At 53.8% G+C, this 27,316-nt stretch overlaps 2 protein-coding genes across 4 annotated transcripts; one reads left to right on the top strand and one right to left on the bottom strand.

Annotated features, from left to right (window-relative positions):
- Positions 1–271: 271 nt before the first annotated feature.
- PDPR (pyruvate dehydrogenase phosphatase regulatory subunit) lies at positions 272–20,575 on the top strand. Its single transcript, XM_072346551.1, has 17 exons — positions 272–675; positions 3,030–3,163; positions 4,056–4,137; positions 4,229–4,392; positions 5,294–5,415; positions 5,798–5,915; positions 7,193–7,342; positions 9,454–9,646; positions 11,122–11,246; positions 12,359–12,514; positions 12,617–12,750; positions 12,944–13,092; positions 14,386–14,498; positions 14,849–14,943; positions 15,548–15,637; positions 15,883–16,065; positions 17,124–20,575. Exons 1-17 carry the CDS (start codon positions 452–454, stop codon positions 17,526–17,528), a joined length of 2,637 nt encoding a protein of 878 aa, XP_072202652.1. The 5' UTR covers positions 272–451; the 3' UTR covers positions 17,529–20,575.
- A 238-nt stretch (positions 20,576–20,813) lies between these two features.
- ST3GAL2 (ST3 beta-galactoside alpha-2,3-sialyltransferase 2) lies at positions 20,814–27,036 on the bottom strand. 3 transcript variants are annotated; one of them, XM_072346749.1, is made up of 8 exons: positions 26,863–27,036; positions 24,573–24,742; positions 24,079–24,486; positions 23,703–23,896; positions 23,247–23,426; positions 23,036–23,081; positions 22,799–22,918; positions 20,814–22,719 (listed from the first exon to the last, which is right to left on the bottom strand). In XM_072346749.1, exons 3-8 carry the CDS (start codon positions 24,412–24,414, stop codon positions 22,546–22,548), a joined length of 1,050 nt encoding a protein of 349 aa, XP_072202850.1. In that variant the 5' UTR covers positions 24,415–24,486; positions 24,573–24,742; positions 26,863–27,036; the 3' UTR covers positions 20,814–22,545. The 3 variants fall into 3 exon arrangements, with proteins under 3 accessions (XP_072202850.1, XP_072202849.1, XP_072202847.1); XM_072346748.1 differs by lacking the exon at positions 26,863–27,036 and adding an exon at positions 26,467–26,845; XM_072346746.1 differs by lacking the exon at positions 26,863–27,036 and adding an exon at positions 26,485–26,845.
- Between the last annotated feature and the right edge of the window lie 280 nt (positions 27,037–27,316).

Below are 27,316 nucleotides of genomic sequence, written 5' to 3'. Positions count from 1 at the left end.
AACCACGCCCCCTTGCTCTGTGCTGTTCTGCGATTGGCTGCCATGCGGCGCGCAGAGCGGCCTGTCGCGCTGCCGCCCGCCTGCCGTAAAGCGCGGAAGGTCAGTCCGGCCTCCCGCCGCCAGGTGAGCCGCTGTCCGTCCCGGCTCCCCCGGCCCTGCCCCGCTTTCCCCCCGCCCCGGAGCGGCCGCAGCCGGCCGTCTCACCGTCCCCTCGTCCTCCAGGCCCGCCCGCTCCGTGTCGCCTCTGGGGATTGGCGGATAAGCTGCGGGCAGCGGCCTCAGGCGGTGCCGGCGCGGCCTGTGCCGCCCGCAGTTCCTCCCTCAGGTGCGGGGCTGCCCGCTGCAGCGCGGGGCCGGGCCGCGTCCCTCCGTGCGCAGAAGGAGCGGTGTCTGCTCGGAGCGGTGTCTGCTCGGAGCGGCGTCTGCTCGGTGCTGGCACGGAGCGGCCGGGATGTTCCTGCGGCTGCTGGCCGACGTGCGGTGGCGCGGGGCTGACCCCAAGTGGAGGAGCGCGGCCTGCTGCCGGAGCGTGTCCGGAACGGCCGAACCCCACCAGGTCCCCCTGCCGGCACAGGCCCAGGTGGTCATCTGCGGGGGTGGAATCACGGGCACCTCGGTGGCCTATCACCTTGCCAAGCTGGGTTGGAAGGATGTCGTCTTGCTTGAGCAGGGCAGGTAAGGACTTTTGGTAACGGGACTGACAAGGCAGAACTTTGTGTACTGCAGCACATACAGTGATGTGCAGTTTCTGCATCGCTCGGTGCTGAAGCCATGCAGCAGGCTGATATTTAATAACGACACTTAATTGCTGCTTCACGAGCACAAGAATCCCTTCCCGTTCCCTCCTCTTTCACTTCTCCCTGTTCTGCCTTCAGTTTGGCTCCCGCCCTCTTTCCAGGAGCAGAGGCTGAGCAGTGAGTGCTGGATGGTTTCTCTCTGTCACGCCTTCCCTCTTACATTTGCATCCTGTTGCAATGTGGATGCTTCCCAGGGGCTGCAGCCCTTCAGGAAAACACACTGGTGATTTTCACCCGTAAATGTGTTCTCATAGAGGCACCACCGATGTCGCTGGCGGGCTCAGCCGTGCCTTGCAGTGTGTCTGAGAGCTGGCTGCTCCATAGGGCAGCCCTGGGTTTCTCTCCCAAGGTCTGTCCCTGCAGCCTCCTGTCTCAAATCCTGGCTGCCTGCATTTCCTGCAGAGATGAAGTCTCTGTCCAAAAGCAGAGGTCACAAACTGCAGGCCTGAAATCCACGCATTCTCACTCACAGTGAGCGTTTGTTCAGTGGTGTTGTGATGATGTTAATTTCTCAGCTGACCCCTGAAGATCTAAGTTGTATTTTCTTCATTTGCAGACTCCCAGCAGTGAGTATTAAAGGTACTTGCATGTGGGCCTGGGAGATGATGGGCTCAGCAAAGTTGCTTGCATTTTTTTGTCCATAAACACATGTATTCAGAGGAGATTTGGGTTTACCTCCTGCCTATCTGTGCAGATCCAAGCTGCAGAAGTCAGACGCTGTTGCTCTGTAAGGAACATGCTGCCATTAGAGGTGACCCAAGAGCTGCAACTAAACTAAACCAGTAGATCACAGCAGGTCTGTCTGTGTTTACTTGCAGGTAATCCAGCGAAACACAGCATGGCTTGGGAAGATGGACCGTTTTAACTTATCTAAATATCCATTTAGGTCATCTCACCCCTATTGACCACCTCCAGAAGCAGGAAGTGGTGCATACCATAAAGTATTGCACCACCGCCACAGCTCAAAAGAGGTCACAGGAGATGTGGAGGTTGTAGGTAGACATGGCCAAGCTGCTGCCCTGTGAGCTGGTGAAGGGCTTGGGGTTGTCTGCTTCTTTCTGTCACAGGGTTTAGTGTTTCACACACTTTGTGAACTCCTTGGTGAGCTCAGTCTGAAGCACATGGCAGGGCACAATAGATCCTGTTGGAAGTTTACCGTTGGCCCCTGTTGACTCCTGGTGTTTCCATGAGGCAATCTGAGGGCTCTGTGTGTGAGATAATGTGCTGAGGCGTTTGGGACTTGAAGAAGAGTCTTCCCTTCAGCTCAGAGCTGCTCACTTGATGCTGCCTTCAAGAGCGTGGCTGTGACTCCCTGACTTTGTGTGCCTGGGCTGCTGTCAGCGTCAGCTGCTTTTCCAAAGAGAAGAAATTCAGGCATTTAGGAGCTCAGGCCATGAGTGAGCTCGAGATAAAACAGAAGAACTGCTGCATTAGTAAGAATACCTTACAGTTAACATTATGGCAGGCACAGCTAGCATCTGTGTGCTGGCTCTTTGTGTCTGAGGAGGGATGTAGCAAAAAGAATGCCTTCCACAGCTGATCTTGTCTTGAACTTCTGTAAGAAGATGGGTATGCTAAGCTGAAAGCGGTCTTGTCCAAAGCAGGGCTGCATTGATAGCAGGAAAGGTGACCTGAAATCAAGGAAGTAAATGACATAATAAATGCTTAAATGTGTCTTTGCCTGTCTGTGCTGCAGAGAGTGTTAACAGATCTTCCTTCTATGCAAGCACTTGACCAAGTATCTAGATGGGCAGTGGTTTAAGGACAGGCTTAAGAAGGGCAAAGAGCCACGTGCTTCTGTCTCTGGCAGCTGCTGCACACTGACAGGGTGTAATTCTTCCTGTAAGCTGAAAGACTGAGAAATCCAAGTTAACTTTCATCCAAGGGAAGTCCTGCTTTGGAGGTAACCCCATCAGGCAGGCAGGTTGATTGAGAGCAAGGTGGTGTTTTTCATGTGATTTCTTTGAGAAGTGCCAACATTCAGGACAAGTTAAAGGGAAATTAATTTGGAACAGAAAAGCATTTTCAAAAGTGGGGTAAAGCAAAACACCACCTTACAGCTTTTGGGTTGTCCCGAGGGGAAAAACAGCTGCTGGTTCCTGTTTGTGATGCAAGGTCACCAAGGAGGGGATGCTCTTGGTCTGGTGTGCTTGGGGAGCCTTTCTGGGACACACACTCGCCTCTCTCCTGGCCCATTAGCTGGATGAGTCTGTCCTGTGGCTTCTCTTGCAGATTGGCTGCAGGTACCACACGCTTCTGTGCAGGCATCGTGAGCACGGCCCGGCCTGTGTCCATCGAGCTGAAGATGGCAGCCTACTCCAACAAGCTGTACCAGCAGCTGGAGCAAGAGACTGGAGTGCAAACAGGTACCAAAAGTGTAAGCATTGAGTGACTGAGTAAGCTCTGGGAGGTTGGATCAGTGACGTAATGCTCCCGTGTCTTAATTGGTGGTGGTTGCTGTTCAGAGGCTGAGATGGATGCAAAAATAATGCGATCAGAAGAATGGGAGGAGGGTGTCAGATGGGCAGGCTGAAGGCAGGCTGCCTGCAGAGTGCAGGTGTTCTTCCTCTCATCTCTAACCTGGACAAACACAGCTGAATTCTCCCAAGGACACTAAAAAGAGATCAGGGCAAACGAGCTGTATTCTGCAGCAGTTCACCTCTCAGAAAGGCAGAAAGGTTAACGAGCCCCAAAGTGCAAGCAAAGCAAGATGGTTTAGTCCAGTCTCACCATGGAAATATGCTGAAATCCTCCCTCTCCTTCCAAAATGCTGGGGCACGTGTCTGGTGTGAAGAACTGAAAGCACTTTGCTGACAGGGACCTGTGATACATGTCATACTGGACACGTGTCCATAGCCATGTCTGTGATTAAGGTTGGTATTAAGCTGCTGCAGGTGGTGGAATCCCAAAACATCTGCTTCTGCTTGGTGAGGTTTTGTTGCTCTGCGTAGCGATCAGATGACGTGCTCACATTCTTGGCAGTAACCCCTCTTCTCTTTTAATAGGTTCCATGTGTGTGGAGCTTTACCCTTTTGTAAGCATGAGTATATGCGGAACGAAGGAGAGTTAGAACACAGCTCAGAACTAAAGCACTTCTTGTTTTTCTTTATTGCCATCTGTGGTTGCTAGCTGAGGAGTGCTTCAGCTTACGTAGGGCCTGGGGCCTTCTGGCTCTCAAGTAGTGGAAGCAGCGGGTCTGAAATGCAAAGGAATTTGAGACCCTGCCCAAATCTGACTCGACTTTGGTGATTGTCGTAGGGTATGTGAAGACAGGCTCTGTTTCTCTGGCTCAGACTCAGGATCGGCTGATCTCTCTGAAACGCATTGCTTCATCTCTCAAGTATGTATAAGCAGGAAACGCATCTGATTTCACGCATGTATCTGTTCTGCCCTGAGCCTGATGGCAGCCTTTTCCCTGTGTTCTGTGGCAGCGTATCGGGGATCCCCTGCGAAATCATCAGCCCGAAGCAAGTGGCACAGCTCCACCCGCTCATCAACATCCATGACCTCGTGGGGGCCATGTATGTGCCTGAGGATGCGCTCGTGCTGTCTGCCAACGTCAGCCTGGCTCTGGCCACGGCCGCCTCGCGGAACGGTGCGTCTCAGTTCCTTTCATTCAGAAAAGAAAATGATATTCCACATCCGGGCGTTCCCATAAGCACTGAAAACCAAAAGTTGGTTGTTTCTACAAGGTTCTTCCTGTTCCTTCAAAGCAGTTTATTCTGCCCGGCTGAATGTTTTGTCACAGTGTTTTATCAGAAATACGGACCCGAATCAAAATGTGGGAGGAGTTTGAACAATCTGAAATGCAAAAGTAGATGCATCTCAGTGTGGAGGCATTCAAGGCCAGGCTGGATGTGGCTCTGGGCAGCCTGGGCTGCTGGTTGGTAACTCTGCACACAGCAGGGGGGTTGAAACTCAATGACCATTGTGGTCTTTTTCAACCCAGGCCATTCTATGATCGAGCACGTTGCTTTGGCAAGAGGTTTGGAAGTGAAGTGGGAAACGCTGTTGGCACTGTGGCAAACTCGGAGCAGTGTGAAGGTGGGGCAGAGGTTAGGCTGGGTGACAGAGCTGAGGCTCACTGAGGGTTCAAGTCCCTCAGGGTGGGAGAAGAGATTTTGGAAGGCACCTCTCAGTTTCTTTTAGCCTCGCTCTGTTCTGCAGACTGATTTTCCATAACAGAACTGATTTTCCATAAAAGAAGCAGTCTTGCATCCAAAGCATCGGGCTTTGTTGCATACAGAACCGTAACTGAAAGCAGTCTGTAGTTGGGCTCTTCTTTCACGCTGCTGATACGAGGGTCAGGTTGTCACATGGCAAAGAAGTCGTCAACGCAGCAATGAAATTATATGCGTGCTGTTCTACAAATAGCAGGATTTCACTTGGGCTGAGCACAGGTGTTTTGTCTTAAAGAAGAAAAGAGCTTAGTGCGAGCAGCCTGACACTAGGGCACAAGGGCTGGCGGTGGACTGACCTTCTCATGTCCTCTGCAGGTGTCCAGATCCACGAGCGGACGAGTGTCAGCCATGTGTCAGTGCAAAAGGGTCGTGTGACCGGAGTCGAGACCGACAGAGGACACATTAAATGCCAGTTCTTCGTCAACTGTGCTGGCCAGGTTGGGTTATTAAATTGCTGTTGCCCTCACAGTACCAGCACGCAAATGGTGTTGTTTGCTTCTAGAAGCAGAGCCCAGTGTTGGCTGGGCTGTACAAATCTTATTTTGCTTTGGTGTTTTAAGTTGACCTGTCCTCGTCAAGGTCTGGCTTTTCTAAATGTTACGTCAGAAACACAAATACAGTCTTTGGCCTGGATGGTTTAGATCCCAAGAAAACAGGAAAAAAATGTATTTGTTTAAGGCTTAGGCACTGAGAAACGCGTCTTATTTGGCCTTTTATGAAAGCCAGCTCACAGGGGTTATCTGTTTGCACGTGCCTTTTTTATTAGAGGTTGTTTTCTTCTGCATTCTAACGTGCACTTCTTTTTCATCCAATTTTCAGTGGGCCTATGAGTTGGGCCACTCTGGGGAGGAGCCAGTCAACATCCCACTCCATGCCTGCGAGCACTTCTACCTCCTGACACATCCTTTGACGGAACCTCTGGCAAGCAATGTCCCGAGTAAGGGTTCTTCCCTGTATCAGAGAATCACATCTGCCTTCCTCAGATGGTGTAATTATGACAAACTGTGGACTGTCAGTTCTCAACTCAGCTGGAAGTGGGACGCACTTCCTGGCCATATTGCTCTGAATATCCAATTTAGTGGTAATGTATATCATGGAGTCACCTGGGTTGGAAGGTGGAAAAGGCTGTTGGAAAGCTTTTGCAGCAGAAACTGATTTGTGGAGTTTGTCAGCTGAGCAGACAAATGACCTCAGGTCTGGCTTGCCTGGCTGGTGTGTCTAAAGAGAGGTGGATTGCTGCATTTGTGTGCTGGAGAGGGTGCTAGCCCTGGCGCTATGTTTTCCTTGCAGGCTGCTGTGCCCAAATGGCCCATCTATTCCTTTCCTCCAACTGAAGCTAAGGCTTTGCAATGGCATTTACATGTCTATGAGCTGTAGGGGCAACCCAAGCGCTTGAGGTAATTGCTCCTCCCCCACATTCTGGCTTTTGGATTTCTTAAATAAAAGCCCTTGTGTTTGAAAGGCTGGGGAGTAGAAAGCCTTGCTTATTTACTCTCGGTCTTTAGTAATTCCTGCTTCAAGTGAGTAATACCTGTTATCCCCAAGGAATTCAACTCTCTGACCAGACTCCCTAGAGTAATTACAGTTATATATTCACAGCTTCTTTCTGAGTGGGGAAAAAGAAAGTTGCTATGGGACTTGTCAGGTGGAGTTTCCTAAGTGCTTCAAGTGGATGCTGCCACTAAGGGAAACCATCCCGACCTGATTGCCTGCTCTCACCCCCTCGCTGCCCACCTTCTTTATGCCAGTGGCCTGCAGCCAAGTGGATCGGTGACCTGTATGCATTAAAAATAACTGTAGCTAATACACCAGGAAAACGAGGGGGAGGGCAGGACTTTTCCTAGTGGTGTGTCTGGTCCTGGGTGCAGTTTCAGTGGAGCTGGGTCAGTGTAAGAGTTTGTAACCCCTTACCACAAGGGAAGCGTTACGCTGTCCTTCTACTGGCTTTGGTGCTCTTTAGATTCAGTTGTTTGTTGTCCTGCCCAGAAGTTAACCTGAGTGTCATGGTGGGAATGAGTGATGATGAGTGGTCATGTGAGAACCATAAGTGGTGTAGAAATGGAGAGAGACTAAAACTGTTTGTTCACCTGTCTGTGGGCTGCTAGCTTGGCCCAGCCCATCGCCAGACCCTGTTGGTGGTGTTTGCCATGGATCGGTAGAGGTAGCTTTCCCTCCTCTCACCCCCCTTCACACCTCTTTTTCTTTCCTCTGCAGCTGTTGTGGACCCTGATGGCAGGATCTACATCCGCAACTGGCAGGGCGGAATCCTCTCGGGGGGCTTTGAGAAAAACCCCAAACCTCTTTTCACGGAGGGACGGAACCAGCTGGAGATCCATAACCTTCAGGAAGACTGGGATCACTTTGGTACGTGGTGGGGGACAGAGTCCTGCAGCAGCACAGCACGTGGCTTCGGCAGAAGGCAGACTTGGCAGCGCTGACTGCCAAGTGTATTTCCAGTGCAGGAAGTTTGCTTTGTGAACAGAACCTGGTATTGCTGCTTTCCAGACTTCATTCCACCCTGACAGTGTTGTGGTTTATTGCTTTCCACATATGCTGTCATTCTCCTCTCATATTGCTTTGCATTTGTGTTTTGATGTACTTCTGACTCAGATGGTTCTCTGTGTGGGAAGGAATACAGTGTGGTCTAGGAGCCTCTTTATTTCCCAGCTTTTATGCCTCATAACTTTGTGTGTGCCACCTCCGGTTTCCTTTTTGTCTTGGGGAACCAATTCTGCCCTTTGTCAGAGCTCTTTGCTTCCCTGTGGATGCTTCTACCTGTGACTCTAGACACAGCTAGACTTTCACTGGTGCCTCCCTGCAGTGCTGGTGTGTTCTTCCAGCTACTCCCCACTGATTCCTTCTAGTTTTGTGTCTGAGGCAGCGATGATACCTCAAGCCATCCAAATTCCAGGGTGGTGCTTTAGAGCCAGGGTTGTCTGCAGTTTAGAGACCTGCAGGTGGCTGCAGACTTGCTTGAAGTGTTAGCTTCACTAATGAGCTGCGCAAGTTCTGCACCCACTTCCTCTTTGGCTTTCTAGATACTGCTAAAATGAGAAAGCATTGCTTGCTGGCACCCACAAATTGTCTGAGTTTTGGAAGCAACTGCATGCCACGTTTCAGCGTGACCCTTTCATCAGTTCAAACTACCGAGCACTTGAATAGAGTCAGAGCTTACTCAGCCAATATTTGATCCTTTCCTTAGGGCAGCAGTTCCTGCGGTTTGAGCTCTTGCTTTCCTGCTTTGATCTCTTTGCTTGGAACACCTTTTGATTTTTCAAATGCTCTGTACAGCTGCTTAAATGTTGGCTGTAAGTACAAATCCAAAACGGATCCCTCTTTTTATCCATAAGAATAAAAGGGTCTGTAATGACAGGCTCTCCCTCTGGAACTGCAGTGTGTGAGAGAGGGAAGAAAAGGAGCAGGTCACAAAGACTGTTTCTTGTCTGTGATTTCTTAGGCAATGTGAAGTCTGAGTGTGTTGGTGTCTGAAAAGCTGAGGGGTGTCTGTGGCGCTCAATTCTGAGGACTTCATTTCACCGTACAAAGCTGATGGGCTTTGAACTCATTATTGTGTTGGTTCTGTGCAGGCATCAGCAGTCAAAGCAAAAGATAGGAATTGTTAGGCATGGAGCAAAGTTGGTATGCGGCCCTAAATCCTTGGCTTGCCAGATAAGAGGTGTTGTTCTGGGCTCCCTGTCTCCAGAGAGCGTCGTGTTACTGGAGAGGAATTGGTGGGAGGAGGGCCAGGGGCTGAACACGGGTTGGAGCAGCTGCCAGGGGAGTGACTGAACGGGTAAGGAAAAGAGAGAGGACCAAAGGGGGATGAACAGAGGTCCAGGGAAGCCTGGATGGGGTGGAGAGGCTAAGGGAGGGTCTCATGTACACTCTCTCTTCTGCAGTGGCAGCTGAAGGCATCATCAAAGGTAACTGAGCGTGAGTTTTGAAACAAGAGGAGGTGATTCCTCATACCATGCATGTATGGTATGGCAGCACATGCTGGGTGTTCTCAGAAGTTGTGGGGAAACGGTCAAAAAAGAAGAGTTCAATTAAAGGTTGCTGTTTAGTAAATATCACTTACCTGACGGTCAATATTAGTTTTGTTTAGTAAATAGTGCTTAGCATTCAGTAAATATTGTCTTTGTATTTAGTAAATGCCATTTAGGGTGAAGGGAAAGCTTACCAGGCTTTTAGGAAATGCTGCAGGTAAGTGTAGGCTGACAGGACGTGTGATGCAGATGTCACACAGGCTTGACTCTTCTTGTTGCTCTTGAAGTATCCATTACTTTCCCTAACAAAACTGAACAGATTTCTGCTGTGGAAAACAGCACTGACCTCTTGGTTTGAATCAGGATGGCTGCTTGTGTGCAGAAATGAGAGCTGTGTTCAGGTAGCAGCGTGCTGGCCAGTCTGACAGTGAAGCAGCTGAAGGGCTCCGTGATGTGACTTCTTGTCTTCTTGTTTGTGTTGGCTCCTAGAACCGCTTCTGAGCTCCCTGCTGCGCAGGATGCCCAACTTGGAGGCTCTGCAGATCATGCAGTTGGTGAATTGCCCGGAGTCCTTCACGCCAGACATGCGGTGCATCATGGGCGAGTCGCCCACTGTGCGGGGATACTTCGTTCTGGCTGGAATGAACTCAGCTGGGATCTCATGTGGTGGGGGAGCAGGCAAGTAAGTGGTTTCTCACTATTATGTGTTGTAAGTAAGGTTTGAACTGAGAAAAAAGTCTGCTTGAATGTCAGTATCTGTCACATTCCTTCTGCTGCCGAAAGAGGACGCTTTTGTCTCCAGCTTGAGGGATGGAGAAGAGCAGAGCTGCATTCCAGCAATGTTCCCAGTCTGTGCTGGCCTCCCCTATCCTGCACATCTCTCCAGGCACCGCATTCCAGTGATCAGCAGCCTGCAGGGGATCAGGCGAGCTTCCTGAGCTAACCAGTCCCAACTTTTGTCTCCCAGGAAGAGATAAAAGCTCAGCAAAGCTTATTGCTTCATCTTCTGTACTCCATGTACCCTTCAGCTTATTATTTGGCTGAAACCATTTGCGTTTTCAGGTTGACACCATGGTTAATTTCTCTCAAAACTGTGAATCTAAAGCAGACGGAGCATCCAGATGTGATGCCAGGTGCGGCCAATACAACTAGAGACTCCTCTCTGCCAGCGAGCTAGAGATGCAATCATTTCCCAGTACACTCCAGTTCCTGTGTTAATGCAAATACTTTGACAGGCATATAACTGTGAAACCAGCAGCAAAGTTGCTTGCGAAATGATCAGCACTTCCTCTGGTTGCCATTTGGGTTTGGCAGCCCAGCATCCCTTCTGCTGTACAACCTTCTTAACAAGCTGCTTGGCTAGTGCTAATATCTGCATTTTTTTCCTCTGGTTTCTCTCCATTGTCTATTAGTTTAACTCACCAAAGGAAGGAAATCATCACGTTTTGTTGCCATAGCGTAATACTGAGAATCTTTGCAGTGAGGTTCTCTAAGAGTCAGAATCGCTTCTGAAGCTAAAAACCAGTTTTCCATTTGCTGCTACAGCCTGAAGTGAAGGAGATTAGCTAGTGTAACTTCGAGTTATCAGCCTCAAACCCTTTGTTTTCCTGTTTACTGGATGCATACAGGTCCTCCAGCTCTGCTTTTATCTGAGCTGCCTTTGTCCCTTAGCTCTGGAGCACGCCGTCCTCCCTCACTGCTAGGAGCGTAACAAAACATAACTTGGCTGGTACCTGGTGCTGCACTGAATGCTGTCACTGATGCTTTGTGGCTGAGCCTACACAAGGTGCTGAAAAATGACAGAGCCGTCAGCCTGCAGATTCCAGCCTGAGTGTACCCAATACTCCTTAATGCAGTAGTGCAGCATGAGGGCTTGGCACCGTCAGCCCAGCTGCCTGTCCAGTCTGGCTTTGTTTAGCACGTGTCCTTAACTTCCTGCTGCTCCATATTATTCATCCTAGTGGGAAATTAATAAGGTGGAGAGCTGATGGATGGCGTTTATAAAGGGGATGTCTTCCAGGTTCAGGATACCATTTTAGTTCTGTCCTCTGCCAGCTGCCAGATATCCACATGTGCAAATTGCCTTGCTTCTAACTTTCAAGCCGGGCTCTTTTTCCGCTAATTAATCTCTTGGTTTTTCTTTCCTGCCTCCATCAGGTACCTGGCAGAGTGGATGGTAAATGGCTATCCATCAGAAAACGTCTGGCCTTTGGATGTGAAGCGTTTTGGGACTCTTCAGAGCAGCCGCACCTTCCTCCGTCACCGTGTGATGGAAGTAATGCGTAAGTGAGGTCTCTGCCTTCACAGCTTGCCAGGACATGCAACCATTTGCTCTTTGTACACTGCCTGCCCTCTCTCAGCTGTCACTGCTCCAAGAACAGTTTTCCTTCCTGCTGTCTTCCCCTGGGACAGATGCAGGGATGCATTTCCCAGAGGAAGGGGGATGGTGGTTGCTCTGCGTTAGAGGCGTTCTCATTAGCCTTCCTGGAGGAGATGCTGTTGGTAGAGTGCTTGTTCTGTGCTTTGCCTCTGCTCTGGGGAAGCTTGTGCTTATCTGTGTAGGATTCCAGCCTAATAAAACAGCACCAAGGTCTGTGTTGGAAATAGTAGTACTTCAGCTTCAATTTGAAGTACTTTATGACCTAAGGAGGAACTTAACATTAATGAGGAAACATTCAGATGTCCTTCACTTATACTCCCTGCTGGTAATGAGGGAGGATCATAGAATGGTTTGGGTTGGAAGAGACCTTTGAGATCATCTCATTCCAACCCTCCAGACACCTCCCTCTAGAGCAGGTTGCTCACAGCCCCATCCAGCCTGGCCTTGAGTGCTTCCAGGGAGGGTTATCCCCAAGGATGCTTGTTCTTAAGAAGGACATTAGATACTGGCTGAGAAAGTGTGGGAGACGTTTGGAAAAGCTTCAGCGATTAGAAAAGGCTGAGCTGCTGATATTTGAGAAAGGTGAATTGGATGATTACCCCACTGTTAGTGTTGTCAGAACGAGGAGTGTGTGATAAAGTGTTCTGTCAGGGAGGAATCGTGCATCACTGATGTCAGTGCAGCTTCACAGGAAGGAGAGTTTTTGTTCAGGTGTATCAACAGTGCAGTTGTGAGGCCACGGCTATCTGCAGATCTCAGTGTTCTGTGTGTATGTCGTGCAGCTGCAGGTGTCTACAAATGCATTCTGTGCACATATGGTTATGATGAGCATAGCTACAAATGGATCAGAACAGATCTGCCAATGTCCGAAAATGGAAGAGGAAAGTCAGAACTGTTTTGGGAGAATTTCCTTGATGGTTCGGGTATAAGAATTGTGCCCGTCAGTCATCTGGGAGAAAATCCTAGCTACAAGTCACCGTTTGACCTAATGCTGGCTCTCTGTGACCTTTGCAGCTCTCATATGTGACCTGAAAGTTCCCCGCTGGGACTTCCAGACGGGCAGGCAGCTGCGCACCTCCCCGCTGTACGACCGCCTGGATGCCCAGGGGGCCAGATGGATGGAGAAGCACGGCTTTGAGAGGGTCAAATACTTCGTCCCACCTGGGAAAGGTGAGATGGTGTTTTCCTCTGCCTGGTGCGGCTGTGTTAGTCTATGTTTGATCTTAATTTGTTCCATTTATGAACTGTGGCTTTGATTCTTCTTGACGCTAGATTTGCTGGATTTGGATCAGAGTAAAACCTTCTACAAACCGGACTGGTTTGATATTGTGGGTTCTGAAGTCAAGTGCTGCAAGGAAGCAGTCTGCGTGATCGACATGTCGTCTTTTACCAAGTTTGAGATAAGTGTAAGTAGCCGTGGAGTGATGGCACAGCCTGGTGGGGGCAGCCTGCTGGCTCCTGGGGATAGCTGGAGGGAGGATGGCCAGATTCACAATTGAAAGAATTTGGGCCAGAACACTGATGCACTCTTCAGCTGTCCCAGTGAATTAGTGTTGCTCTCACAGCTCGCCTGACTTAACTGACTCTCATTTCCTGTAGTCCACAGGAGATCAGGCGCTGCAGAGCCTGCAGTATCTCTTTTCCAATGACCTGGATGTGCCGGTGGGGCACGTTGTGCATACTGGCATGCTGAATGAGAACGGAGGCTATGAGAACGACTGCAGCATAGCACGTCTGAGCAAACGCAGGTAGGTTCACGTCTACACCTCCTGCATCTGGTGGGAGCCTCTTAGCAAAGACTGTCAACTCCACTCCCACTCCTCATAAAGAAACAGGAAGTCTCTGTGCTGCAGTCCTTCCTAATGCTGTACCCCAAATGAGAGCATGGCTCTAGTGGGAGAAATAGGCCCTTGTGGTGACTGCGGATAAGGACAGATTTCAACCCAGTGTTGGGCTTCAGGTGTCTGCTTTCTCATTGAAAGACAGCTTTGTTTTCAGCACGCTGGTTCCAGTTGTTAGCTTATTGCTTAAGCATTCAGACTAACAGAGTTTGCTCATTGACTCCTGAGCAGTCTTCTCACTGGGACTCCCTGCTGAGGTGACTCCTTGGTGATGATTTCCGCTTGCGTTGCTGTGTGGTTGCTCTCATTCCCAGCACAGTGTGCCCTCATGTAGCTTTTTTCTTTTGCTCTCTGCTGCAAACTGACACGATCCCAGCATCTCATCCTTAAACGCAGCAACTTCAGCTCTCTTTGGCATTTAATTAAAAAAAACCCACCCTTCTGATGGTTAAAAACTTTGTAATGGGTATGTCTCAGCTGAGCATCAGTTTTATTTCCCTGCGCCATTTTCTGTGTGTGCTCCCATTGTGTCGGTGTGAAAGCAGTCTTCTCTGCTGCTCTTCTAATTAGAAGCTGCTTTTTTCCCCTCTTCCTCTATTTGCATTCATGTATTGTTAGAAGCATTGTCTGCCTCTGCGTGAAACTGGTAGCTTTCCTCCTTGTTAGCCACGTTTGCAGATATTATCTCTGTCAATAAAGTGCTCCAGCTCTCAGTCTGTATGAAAGAGGCCAGCTTGTTTCCACATATCGAATAGAGTTCTGTATACAGACACTGTTAATAATAACACCATTGTGTCAGGGGAGACTTGCTGAAACAGGGAGTTGCTTTGAGAATGGAGCACTCTTCTGCTGTCAGAGTACAGGGAATCACTGCTCTTCCAGAGCTGCAGATACCGTCTGCAAAATGCCTTTGGAGCTGCAATGCAGGCTTGCTGTAGACCTGCCTGTATTCCATTTCTAGAGCTTCTGCTGCCTTCTTGTCACCAGGGTGCTGTTGCTGCTTGCAGGCAGAGCTTTCCTGTCGTAACAGATGTGATGGCGTTGATCCATTAGTTGTGGTTTTCCCAAACCAGCATATTGGATCTTGTGTTATCTTGGAAGCTGCTGAGTGTCTCCAGTGGTTGTTGGACCCAGAATGTACCGAGTCATCTCGTGGCTGTCAAGATTCATTGTTTCTTGCTTGCACTTTTTCTTTTCCAGCTTCTTTATGATTTCCCCTACTGACCAACAAGTCCATTGCTGGACCTGGCTGAAGAACCGTTTGCCTGAAGATAGCAACTTGACCATAGAAGATGTGACCTGGAAGTACACAGGTAATGCACCACTGAAAGCAAACCTTATTGCACAGCCTCAAGTCACAGATGGTGTCTTGTGTTTGTTATGGTGTCTGTGGAGCTGTGGCTGGTCTCTTTTCCAAGTGGATGGGAGAAACCAACGATCAGGTTCTTCCTCCTGTCAAACTGGGAGCTGGGAGGCAGATTTCCTCTCCTGTGTGCTGTCAGGAGAGGCTGATGATGTCCGTATTCTTACGTAAACTTCACAACCCTCCATGGTGTGAACTGCACAACTTCCCAAAGGGAAATGAGGATTGGTGCCTGCGTGTCTGCAGCGTTAAGTAAGACCTCTTCAGTCTTATCCTAATGATTTATCTTCCTCTCTTTAGCTCTCAACCTGATAGGCCCCCGTGCTGTGGATGTCTTGTCAGAGTTGTCCTATGCCCCAATGACCCCAGAACACTTTCCTTCTTTCTTTTGCAAGGTGAGTGACTGTGCTTCCTTCTCTTCACCCCACTAGGTTTCCTAGCGTGCTAGAAGGGAAGGACTGTGCTTTCAGTAGTTAGAGGGGAATTTGGATTCACCTACAGATCTTGCAGTAGTTGTGCTATGCAGGTCACGTCCTCATTAGGCTCACTTTGCTAACTTGCTTTATTTGGATTGCTGAATCTGCAGGTGAATATGATTTTTTTTCCCAGTATCCCACTCGCTGTCGGCTTGGTGCCACGTGGTGACATGGTTTGTATCACATAACCTGTTCCAAAACCATCAGTCAGGGGCAGCTGGGGTTGGTGGCTCTGGAGTCATGGTCACGTTAAAGGGCTGAGCAGGTCGCTGCTGTTAACTCCTCCAGAGCATGAAGCACAAGGCTTTGTCCTGATCCAGTTCCAAGGCTTCCATGAAGGGATTCAGAAATCTGGGGAATATTTGGGTAGCTGCTGTCTGGACTTTTAGATTCAGTCCTTCAGAAGTACGTGCTGGTGGCAGAAGGTTTGTCCCACGTGGTGTGCGTTGTGCATTGATGTGTTCATTCCGGATCTCTGTGCTGTGTTCCACTTTGGATGTTTTCACCCCCTCTGATTCTGCAGGAGATGAGCGTGGGCTACGCTAACGGCATCCGTGTGATGAGTATCACTCACACAGGAGAACCTGGATTCATGCTTTATATTCCCATCGAGGTAAGAGTGTGCTGTGGCCTCAGCTAATTAAAACAGTTGCTTGCATGCATAATTAGTAATGGATTTTCCATGTTGACTCAGGGTAATGAGGAAGAAAGGTGCCTGCAGGGCACAAGGGGAGTTCCCCTGCTTTGTGTTGCATCCCAGCAGCCAGGCAGGGCACTAACACTGGTGGTGATGTGTCAGATGCTGTACCTCTTTCCTGGTGTGTGTTTGCAGCTCTGTGCTTCCCCCTTCCTTTGCAGTACGCCCTCCATGTGTACAATGAGGTCATGAACATGGGGCAGAAATATGGGATCCGGAACGCCGGTTATTACGCGCTCCGCAGCCTGAGGATCGAGAAGTTTTTTGCCTTCTGGGGCCAGGATCTGGATGCCTTTACCACTCCTATGGAGTGTGGCCGTGAGTTCCAGGTCAAGCTGGAAAAGGTATGGTGGAAAAGTGGAATTATGGCAGAGCCCAGCATTGCGGTGACGCCACCCAAGAGGGTCATTTTTTGATGGAGCTGTAAAGGCTGACAATAACCCGTGTTTTTCTGCTTCGTAAAGGTGCTAACAAGAGAATAAGTATTCCATCTTCCTCTTTCCTGGGCAGCCTTCCCAGTGATCTGGGTAGCATCCTGTGTAGTTCAGTGTAGTGGAGGGAGCTGCGTACCTTACAGCGCTTGTGTTTCTCCCAGCTCCTTCCCTGGTCTGATGAAGCAGAAGTTAGCCCATGCCTCATGTGGCTTTATCATGAAACTGAAAGCACACCAGGATAGGCACTGGGGACACGAGCTTTCTATTTTTACTGAAACATAAACCAGTGTGGAGTTGTAGCCCACTGTGCAGACAGGTGCCATCTCTATCACTTGCTTGTTTTCATCATTCTCACATGTTTGCATGAGCCAAAACAAATGCTTGTATCAAATTTTGGATGGTTTCCTTCCAGCTTGTAAAATCATGGGATATCACAGAATGGCCTGAGTTGCAAAGGCCCACAGTGCTCATCCAGTTCCAACCTCCTGCTGTGTGCAGGGTCACCAACCAGCAGCCCAAGCTGCCCAGAGCCACATCCAGCCTGGCCTTGAATGCCTGCAGGGATGGGGCATCCACAGACTCCTTGGGCAACCTGTTCCAGTGCGTCACCACCCCCTGGGTGAAAAACTTCCTCCTAATACCCAACCCAAACCTCCCCTGGCTCAGTTTCAAACACAGTAAACTGAGAGCAGAACAATGATGGAAACTGGAGTTGCGAAGTGCCTTTCACTGTAGTGAAAACTGCAGTGAGTGTTTTAAGGACACACTTCGTGAATGTTTTTGTATTTCATACCTTCAGCATCTGAAACGGTGAAGGTGACAGCTTCTGTCAGAGCTGGGTGCAGGACCCACTCATTCTGCTGGATCTTGCCTTCCAGGCCCAAGCTGAGCTCACATTGCTGGTCTGTTAAAACTCAGCAGTGCCACATTTCCCATTCCTTCCAAGGCTTTCCTTTGTTTTCCCCCAGGGGATGGAGTTTGTCGGCCAGGAAGCTCTGCTGGAGCAGAAGCAGAACGGGGTATACAAACGCTTCACCATGTTCATTCTGGAGGACCATGACACAGATATGGACCTCTGGCCCTGGTGGGGCGAACCCATCTTCCGCAACGGCCGCTACGTGGGCAAAACCACCAGCAGTGCCTACAGCTACACTCTGGAGCGCCACGTCTGCCTTGGCTTCGTGCAGCACTTCGATGAGAAGACAGGGGAGGAGCTGGTGGTGACGACTGACTTCATCAACCAGGGCGAGTACGAGATCGACATCGCCGGGCAGCGCTTCCAGGCCAAAGCCAAACTCTACCCCTTCAGCTCCCTCTTTGCTCAGCGTCGCCGCAAGGATGAGGTGGAACTGAGTGGCTACCAGAGGGAGTAGTGCTGGCTGGAGCCCCACTCCTTTTCCCAAGCCGGAGTCTTCAGCTGCCATCTTCCCGTGCTCTCTCCGTGCCCCACACGTTTCTTTCTTTTTCCTTTCCTGTCTTGCAACTTTTAGACCCTTTTTTTCCAGCGTGTTCCATTTTGTATGTTTTAGAACTTCAATCCTCCAGCTTTCTGAACCCTGTCTGTCCTCCCTCCCTTGGCCCTTTTCTTGCCGGGCTCCCCCGTGTCTCAAAGCACAGTGCTGAATGTGCACCCATGGGGGTGTTTTAGTGGGAAGCCTGGATAGGAGGAAACATCTCCATACCCTGAGGTGATGGGAAGGGCTCGGGGGAGCTCCTGAGGACTACAGCCTTTCTCTCTCCTCTAATATAAGGCACAAGACAGCAGGTGTTGGCTCCGCTCTGCTGTCACCTTGGCAGGTGACGGACCACTTTGCAGAGGGGTCGGTGCATCAGTGCACACAGCAATAGAGCGACCAGCTACCTCACCAGCACAGCACAGAGCATTGGGTGAGCAGCTGCCAGCAGGCACGTGTTGGTGTGTCCCAGCCTGCCCAGCACTGGGCTACCTTTCTCCCTAGCAGGGAGCCCAGTAGGTTTAACCATCGCATCATGGAGGTGATGCTGGTAAGTCTGCTGTCGTCGTTGTTTGGATTGGATTTCTTTGTGTGGGCTCTGAAGTCAAAAGGCTGACACAGATGTTGGTCTTTGGTTGTATTTATAGGAACTCTGTGTAGGTAGATGGTACATACTGTCTGTATGTTGGTCTTTATAATTGAAGACCAACATGTGCTTTAATCCTGTAAAGGAATGGGGTTGATTGTTAGACATCAGTATTTCTGCTAACAGAAAACAAGGGCGGATGTTGGCGTCTCATGCTGACAGCACTGTTGAAACACCACTCCTGTTTCAGCCCCACAGTGTGCAGTCCCTTTGGGAGCAGTCTCTCACTTACCCTCATTTATCTGGCCATCTGGCAAGGTTCATGCAGTGAACACAAGTTTCTTACAGGCTCGTGTTTGGGGAGCATAAGGAAGGCAGGTGGTGCCCAGTTGTGTCGCATGAGTTGGTATCTTTCTCCTCATTATGAGAACAACCAGGAGCAAAGCTTCTCTTTGTTTCCTGGAAGGAGGTGGTTGGGTTCCCCCTGGCACCCTCCTGTTCACCGTGGAGTTTAAACACAGCCTTGCACTGATGCAGCCACAACGAACACTTTGTAATTCGGAACCTTCTGGGGGCATTTTCCAGTGAAGCGGTGAACATCACAAGCGTAAATAGGAGCTCCAAGCCTTGGCAAGCTCCTGCTTTGTTTCCTGCTACTTCAGTTGAGCCTTTGGTCGGCCAGTTTGTGATTGAGATGTTCTCGACGTACAGAAGGAGTTGGATGGACCTGAGACAACAAAGGTGGAAGGGAAAACCCTTCTTGCCTTAAAAGCAGGTTGCCAGAGCGAGTTCCCCGTTCAGGGAGGTCTGGAAGCTGTGAAACTTAGAAGTGGAACTTTGTGTTGACTCTTCAGTACCAGAAATAGAGTGAGAACAGCCCTACGTCACACGGGTAGATGGAGGAGCGCTGTGCCAGGGTTGAGGCTGAGGGCTGGGTGGTTTGGCACCTGCTCCTGCCTTCCCTCCTGCAAGTCCTGATCCTTCCTTTGGATCTGGAGCTGTATTCTGCCCGTCTCCATGGCCTTGCCTGACCTCTCATGCCTTGCTGGCCTTTGAGAGGCTGCTGAAGCAACCTATACTGAAGAAAGGACTTTGTTGTTGACGCTGAATGACCTGGGGATAAGAGGAAGCTGTTTGGAAGTGGTGGTTTCTATTTCAGGACGGTGTGTTGCAGTGATTTTCTGTCTTTGCCAGACTTCATTTCTCCCTCGTGTCTCTGTCCGGATTTGCCGTTCCCTGCTGCTGCGATTCCTCGTCCTGTTCCTTGGTGAGGAGGAGGGGCCGTGCAATACATCCCCTGCATCTCTGCTCCTGTTGTTGGCCTGGATGCCTCCTCCTGTTGCTGTGCCTGCTCCCATCCCCTGGCACGGGGCTTCCTCGGCCTGAAGTCCTGTGCTTCCATGGGATGTCAGGGGGGAAATGCAGAGACCAAAACTCTTACATTTGAGGAGGAAAAAAGAATCTACGACAAACAACTGCTCTCCACATTTGCAAAGGAAGCCCATTGGTTACGAGGGCAGGATTCTTAGAGCAGAACACGTGGCTGCTGGTAAAGCCCAGCAAAACCATCATCGCCTTTGGATTTGTCTTCCCCACTGGTTTCACTGGGACGTTTGGGCAACTCGATTCTTGCCCGTGTCAGCAAGTTTAAGGCATGTCCTGCTTTAAACTTCCTTAAGTGGCTGCCAGGGCTGGGGCTGGCTTATTTTACCTCCCTGCTCCAACTGGAAACAGGATGCGGGGGAGCAGGGAGCCACCAGACATGCAGGCAGAGCAGGCAGCGCTTCTCTTTGCACTTTAACCACGATGGCTGTAGCTGCTCAGAGCCCTCAGCAGGAGCAGCCCGGTGTGTTTGGGGGCAGGAAACAGAGCCTGCAGGCGTTGCTCAGCTCCTCCTGGGCAGGGTGACTGCGCTCTGCAGGCGCTGTTGGTAGGCGCTCCCTCTTTGCGTGCACCTTCAGCCTGCTTGCCCAAAGCCCCTCTCACATCTTGCAGTCTCTCAAGCTATTTTCAAGAGCTGCAACGACTTCCAAGAGGGTTCTATGGCAGAAACGTTAGGAACGAGTGAAAGCGTTCCTTAGTGCCTTACAAGGTGGAAGGGGTGGAGGTGGGCAGAGCATCTCACTGTGCCCACACAGGGTCTCTGCGGGAGGATGCAGGCAGCTCCTTCAAGCTCAGAGGGGCTGAGGAGATGCAGCACTGCTCCTGCCTGGCCGTGGAAGGCACAGATTGCTCCCAAGCACACAGACTGGGCTGAGCTGGCTGCTCTCTGCTGGGGCCGTTCTATATGCTGTATTTATGCCGCGCTCTACATCATTTCACATTTTGGTTGGCTTGAATGTTGCTAGGTTTGTATATTAATAAAGAGGTGTTTTAACTACTCCTGAATCGGGCAGTTTGTTGTGCCAGAGCCTTGGGTGCCCCTCCAGGAGGATCCCTCCTCCTCCATGACAGCTTGGCTTCCCATGAGGATGCTCTTGCAAAGTACCGTGGTGCAGGTGGGGATGGGGCTGCAGGTGGGGATGGGGCTGCAGGTGGGGATGGGACTGCAGGTGCATCCCTGCCACTGCCTGCACCCCACAGCTGTCCTTGGGTGGGGATGGCAGAACACAGAGCCGTCCAGATGCACGGTTTTTATTGACTTAAAAAATAAACAACCAAAACACCCAACAAACCCAACCGAATTGTTTTAAGACAGTCGTGTGCAGGAGAGCCCACATCCGCAGAGGCTGCGGGGCCGCTTTGCCCTGTGATGGGGATTACCCAAAACCTCGGTTTCTCCCCAAAACCAACCCTCCCCCCAACCCTCCCCCCCCAGTGCCCACAGCCTCTGCCTACGTCTCCTCTATGTACAGTACAGTGGTGCTCGTAGGCGCAGTGCCCGCGGGCCGTGCAGCATGCTCGTGCGTGCGCTCGCCGGCCGCTCTGCGGAGAAACGAGTGGTCGTGAGTCCTCGTGTTGGGGACAGTTTAAATAATAACAATAATAATAATAATAAAAAGAGTTGGGGGAGGTGGGAGGGGAAGGAAATCAGCTGTAAAATCGTTATCGGGTGCTGCCGGTGGGCTCGGGATTGTCTGAGCCAGAGTGGGAGGGATGTGGGCACAGCCCAGTGCCAGGGGTGCCCGGGTGATGCTGACCCCCCCCCAGAAGGAAGGGGGCTGAGAATGCTGCTGTGTGCATCCCGAGCCCTGTGCTCGCAGGGCAGCGCAGCCGGCGGCGGATAGTCAAGGCACTCGTTGTTGCTCGTGGTTGTGTGATTTTTGTGGTTTTCTTCCCCCAGAAGAAGGCAACGCCGACCCGAGGTGCTGGGAAGGTGTGTGCTGGGGCTTGTGGTCACAACGCTGCCTCGGGGGCTGCCCTCCCAGCAGCAGGCACAGCACAGACCCGGCACCTTGTGACCGCAGAGAGAAACCTCAGAAAGGAAAACACTCCCAAAGCAGAGAAACGTAGAGAGAAGCCGAATAGAAAAAGGGAAGTTTGCCCCCAAGCCCTGCGCCATCGTCCATCGGTCACCGCTGCAGCCTCCAGCACCTTCCATCCCCCCACTGAGCCACTGTCCAACACCACGAGCTTTGGGATTGCAGCTTCTGGCCAGAGCTGTCTGTGTGCAGCAAAAGGGAAATAAGAAATGATGTGTTTCACTCACCTGCTAAAGCTATCCTAACCTGCTCCTGTCCCCAAGGCAAAGGGGAGCCCAGACAGTGAGGGATGGGCACACGCAGTCTGTGCCCCACTGCACTGTCATCTCCACCAGGCGCTCGGGTTTCTCAGCTGCCTTTTGCAACCCCTCTCCCTGTCCCTGCAAAGCCCTCCTATCCCACTCCTCAACACAACGTGGGGAGAACCTGACCGAGGGGACCATGAGAGTCCAGACCCCTTCCCAAGAGCCACAGGAGAAGCAAAGGGGGAAAAAACCTCCGACGGAAGGCCAGAGCAGCGGCTGCTTTGTGTCCTGCTGTTGGGGAGCTGGCCCGGCCCGCTGCTGATTGTCACCCTGCCCTCATCCCGGGCTCGAGTGCTCCCCACAGTCACCAGGTTTGGGGGCTTTCATATAGGATTTTGTTGTTGTTTTGTCCTTGTTTTAAAAAGAGCAGCATTTGGTTTGACTGTAAGAGATGCGAGTCGGGCGCTCCCCCGGCCGGCTGGTCGCTGGCGGCGTCTAACAAATCCTCGCTTGGCTGAAGCGGGTTCCTGAATACTACCAACATCAAGTCAAAGCTCCCCAAACCACACCAAGTCTGCCAAGAGCTCAGAACCCCATCGGCTGCCGGCACCCAACAGCAGCCGGGGCAGCTCTGGCAGTGTCAGGGTTAGGAGCTGGAGGACACGCGGCCGCCCGGCCCTTGGTTAATTGCCCCGGTAGACCTCGATCCTGCTGGTTTTGGCCAGCATGTCGATGATGTGCGCCTCGAAGTCGGCGTCGTGCACCCCGGTCTTGCGGAACTCGCCGGCATAGCGGTTGTTCTCCCAGTAGTGGTGCCAATTGCCCCGGCTGTCGGCGCCGAACCCAAAGACGTTCACCTGTGGGGTCGGCACCGCGATCACTGCCAGCCCCTGTGTGATACGGGGCCGGGTGCTGCGTCCCCAAGTTGCCACCTACCTCGTCGCAGACGTGGAGGGCGAAGAAGAGCACCAGCATGCCAGTGGAGGGGTAGCGCCCGTGGTGCTCCGTCCAGCGGTCGTGGATGTACTTGAAGAAGGCAGGGTTGTAGATCTGCACCTGGAGCCGGGGGGTGGACAGAGGGATGCTGAGAGCTGCACCTCCCCAGGGCTGCACGCCCAACAGTGCCAGGAGAGGTGTGGGGGTGCGTGCTGAGGAGCACAGCGCTGCTCTCACCTTCTCCTTGTCCACCCGCAGAAAAGGCTTCACGGGCGCGTAGGTGCTGGAGGAAGGAAGCAGAGGGGGGGTGGGCACTCATGGCCGGGGTACATGAACCCAGGGAGAGTGGAGAGGGGGAGAAAGCCACCAAGCTACGGCTGTGACTTCACCTCTTCCAGAACAGTCCCCAGGGCGATGGCACCTCTATGCATGGCCACCGGGTACTTACAACCTGATCTGGCCAGTGGAGAGGGCGCTGGCAATCCAGAGCAGGTCCAAAGTCTTGAAGGGCACCAGCACGAAGCTGACGTTGGCAGGCAGGTTCTTGGCGCTCTCGGGGTACATGAAGTGGTGTGTGGTGCGGCTGCCCACGTCCCCCTCGAAGCCCACTGTGGGTGCCTGGTTCATCCTGGGGACAGAGAGTCACAGAACCATAGAATGGGTTGAAAAGGACCACAACAATCAACCCTGCTGTGTGCAGGGTCAGCAACCAGCAGCCCAGGCTGCCCAGAGCCACATCCAGCCTGGCCTTGAATGCCTGCAGGGATGGGGCATCCGCAGCCTCCTTGGGCAACCTGTCCCAGTGCGTCACCACCCTCTGGCAGGGCTGGGCACACAGAGGGGACACGCAGCCCCCCTGGCCGGGTGCTGACGCAGCACTTCTGGCAGGGTTCCTCGCTCTCACCTCATGATGAAGTCGTGCTCATCGATCTCGTGCCCGTAGCCAGAGCCACGCAGGTTGCCTGAGTTGCCAACCACAGCGCAGCGCCGGCAGCGGCGCGGGTCACGCCAGCGGTAAGGGTTCTCCCCTGGCACAATCTGGAAGAGCTTGCTCAGCACCTCCTGCGTGTTGTGGGACTTGAATTGCGGCTGCAGCATCTGCAAGGTGAGAAGGAGGGTGGTGCGGGACCTAGTTGAGTGTACGGCACCGACAGCGCCCCAGAACATCCTCCTGTGTGGGGTCCCAGGGTTAGGAGGGTGAACCGTGGCTCCCCAGCAGCAGCATGGGCTCAGCGGGGCCATGGCATGCCAGAGGTACCGCAGCATCCCCCATCGCTCACCATCCACCACCGCTGCACATCCGGCGGCAGCTCCATGTTCTCCTTGGTCCACACCGGGGACACGCCGCCATCATAGCGGCTGTCAAACCAAGCGGCAGCGGCGGCGGCAGCATCCTCGGGGCAGCGGCGGCACGCACAGCCCCTGGGGTACGGCACGCCGTGGCTCAGCCGCCGCACGCCGGCGTAACCGGGCACCAGCTTCACCCGGTGGATGCCGCCCAGCCCGCCGGGATCCAGGTAGGCGATGCTGTGGTGGGAGTAGGTGAAGAGCACCGACATGACGAAGATGAGGAGGAAGGCGGTCGAGAGGAAGCAGACGCGCAGCGAGCACTTCATGGTGGGCAGGCCGGCAGGCTCGGCGCCGCTCCCCGGGCATAGGGCTGGGGCGCGGGGTGGGCGCGGGGCTCCCTGTGGGGCGCAGAGCCTCCGGTCAGCACAGTGTGCAGCCCCACGTGATGCCGTGTTGGCAGGGAGGTGGGTTGGAGCATCCCTACCTGCCGGGCTGCAGCTTTCCATCCGCCTGGCTCGGCGCGGCTCGGCACGCCGGGCTCAGCCGTAGCTCCGCGTCGCGGTGGCCCCGTGGGCTCGGGGAGCCAACCCCAGCTGGTCCCAGGCTACCGTGGCACTCATCATCCTGCACCAGGGACACGTCGGTGGCAACAGCCTGGAGAGGAAAGGAGGGGATGGCGGTTAAGGGACGGTGAAAGCAAAGAGCTACCGGGATCCTGCCCCAAAACCCCATCACCCCCTGGGCTGCTCCCCCCAAAAACCTTCAAGGGCAACAACCGCCCCGCAGCTCGAAACCTTAGGAAAGCTGGTAGTGTTTTGGTGGTATCCTGCCCCAGTTAGTCACCAACCGACACGTATTCATCCGTGTGGCAAGAGGAAGGAAACCAGAACACGGGGCACATCCTGCCTGCCCTGCTTGGCCAGCCAGCAGTTCCCAGCTTGGAGCTGCGGGGGGGTCAGGATGCCTGCATGGCGAGGGCACGTGTCCTCACAGAGGAGGTTGCAATGGTTTGGGGTCAGAAGAGACCAACCAGCCCCAAGCCCTGCATGGAGGGGACACCCATAGACACACAGCCCTGTCCAGCAAGGATCCTGAGCACCTCCAGGTGCTCACCAGCTCCCTCAAGAGAGGGTCAGGTTCCACCGAGCCACAAAACTGGATACCACGGGGCTGGGTTCTACCGAGTCACCAGGTCAGGTACCACCAGGTTGGGTCTGACCAGTTTTGGTCTCACCGAGCCACCAGTTTGGGCACCACTGGGGCTCACCAAACCACATCCCTGCAGCCAAGCTGGGGCTCAGCACCTCCATCTCCTCCCCTCCACCTCCTCCTGGCCTCCCTTCCATCTCACCCTCCCAGGCTGCCATCCCTGTGCCCAGCTCCCCGATGGCAAGTCCGCTCCTGTTCCATCCGCACCGGATACCTCACTGGGAAACTATGTGCAGGAGGACAGGGACGGGCACGCCAGCACCCAGCCTGGGGGAGCACGGCGGGGGTGGAGACGCACACGGGGAGCAAAGCTGGCACGGCTGTGGAGCAGAAGGTTTGCTCCGGGGTGCGGAAATGGGTCCGGGCCCCATTTTCCGTGGGGTTTCCTGCCGCCCCGCTGGCCCCGCCGTCCGGCTCTGGGGCTGGGAGCCTCCTCCAGACAGGCAGGAATTCGGGCTGTCGGAGCTCTGCTGGCCGCCAACATTCCGCTCCAAGCAGCCGAGCGGACCGCCCTGCCGCCTTCCCGGCGCGGTACGTGCGGAACGGCCCCGTCCGACGCCGCCACCGCCGGCCCCATTTTGGGCTGCTCGGCCGCTCCGGGAGGGTTTGCGTGTTGTTGATTAGCCAGATTAGCGCCGTGAGCTCAGCTCCTCGCTGGGGCCACCCGGATCAATGCTGTCCTGGCAGCGCGTGCTGCGTTCCGAGCGGGTTTGGGGCTCGCCGTGAAGCCCCGTTCCCCCGTCAGCCAACCCAGTGCGAAAAACAGAGTTTCCCGTCTCTCTACCCCGACGTCCCCTGGCTGGGGTCACCCAGAGAGGCCAGGCCCCGCGCTCCACGGCCACCGCTTGCCCTGTGGCTCACAGACCGAGAGGGCACCGCCGGGTGACACCGCCGTCCCCGCGCCACCGCTCCCTGCCCGCACCCCACCCCAATCCCACCACCCCATCGGGGACACGAAGCACCGCCACCCGCGCGTCCCCCCGCTGCCCCAAACCCACGCACCCCCGGGGCTCCCCCCGGACACCCCCATCCCGCACCCCCGGGGTTCGGTGCGCGTCCACGCGCCCACCCCCGCTATCACCGCATCCTCCCGGCGCCCCGCGTCCCCCCGCTATCCCGCACACCCCACCCTGCAGCCGACGCTCCCTCCCCCCCTTTCGGAGCCGTACCCGCCGCCTCCACCGCACCTCGTTCCGCTCCGGCCCGGCCCCGCCGCCGGGAGCCTCCGGGCCCCTCTGCCGCCGCCGCCGCCCCCCGCACCGCGCCGCGCCCTCCGCTCCGCGCCGTGCGGGGCCGGGCCGTGCCGCGCCGTGCGGGGGGGTGGGCTCGGGAGGCTGGGAGATGTAGTCCGTGCGGGGTTGTGGGACTTGTAGGAGGAGAGCAGGGCCGCCGCGGGGGCAGCACGGCGGGGCCGGGAGCTGCGGGGCCAGGTGCCCATCCCCGAGCCTTCACCGCTCCACGGCCCCGTGCCCATCCCTGTACCCATCCCGGTGCCCGCGGTACCCATGGGCTGGTACCCATCCCGGTGGCTATCCCGTTGCCTGTCTCCATGCCCATTCCCGTACCCATCTTCTCGTGCCCATGGCCGCGCCCATCCCGACGCGCAGCCCCATGCCCGCTCTGCTACCCACGCCCACCTCCATCCCGGCGCTCAGCTCTGTGACCGCCCCGCCGCCCTTATCGCTGCCCGTCCCTGTACCCATCCCCACGCCCATCCCGCTGCCTCGCGCCCATCCTCACACTCCCCTTCCCATCCCGGTGTCCCGCCGCCCCCCGTCCGTCCGGCACAGCGCAACCCCTGGGGCCAATCTCGGCGGCCGCACCGCGGGGTGTCCGGGAGCCACGAGCGCCAGAACCGCCCCCCCCCCCAACCCCCCACCCCGAGCCCCTCTCGAGGCGGCGCACAGTTACGGGGCGCTGCGCCTTTAAGGCGCCCTGCCGCGGTGCACGCTGGGATCTGTAGTCCGGCGCCCCGCGCTTCCAGCCGGCGGGCGGCGCGGCGCCGCACTACGACTCCCG

This window comes from Excalfactoria chinensis, chromosome 11 (assembly GCF_039878825.1).
Source record: "Excalfactoria chinensis isolate bCotChi1 chromosome 11, bCotChi1.hap2, whole genome shotgun sequence".
Taxonomy (NCBI): Eukaryota; Metazoa; Chordata; class Aves; order Galliformes; family Phasianidae; genus Excalfactoria; species Excalfactoria chinensis.
The sequence above is the reverse complement of the archived record's forward strand: the minus strand, read 5'-3'. Positions and strand labels throughout refer to the sequence as shown.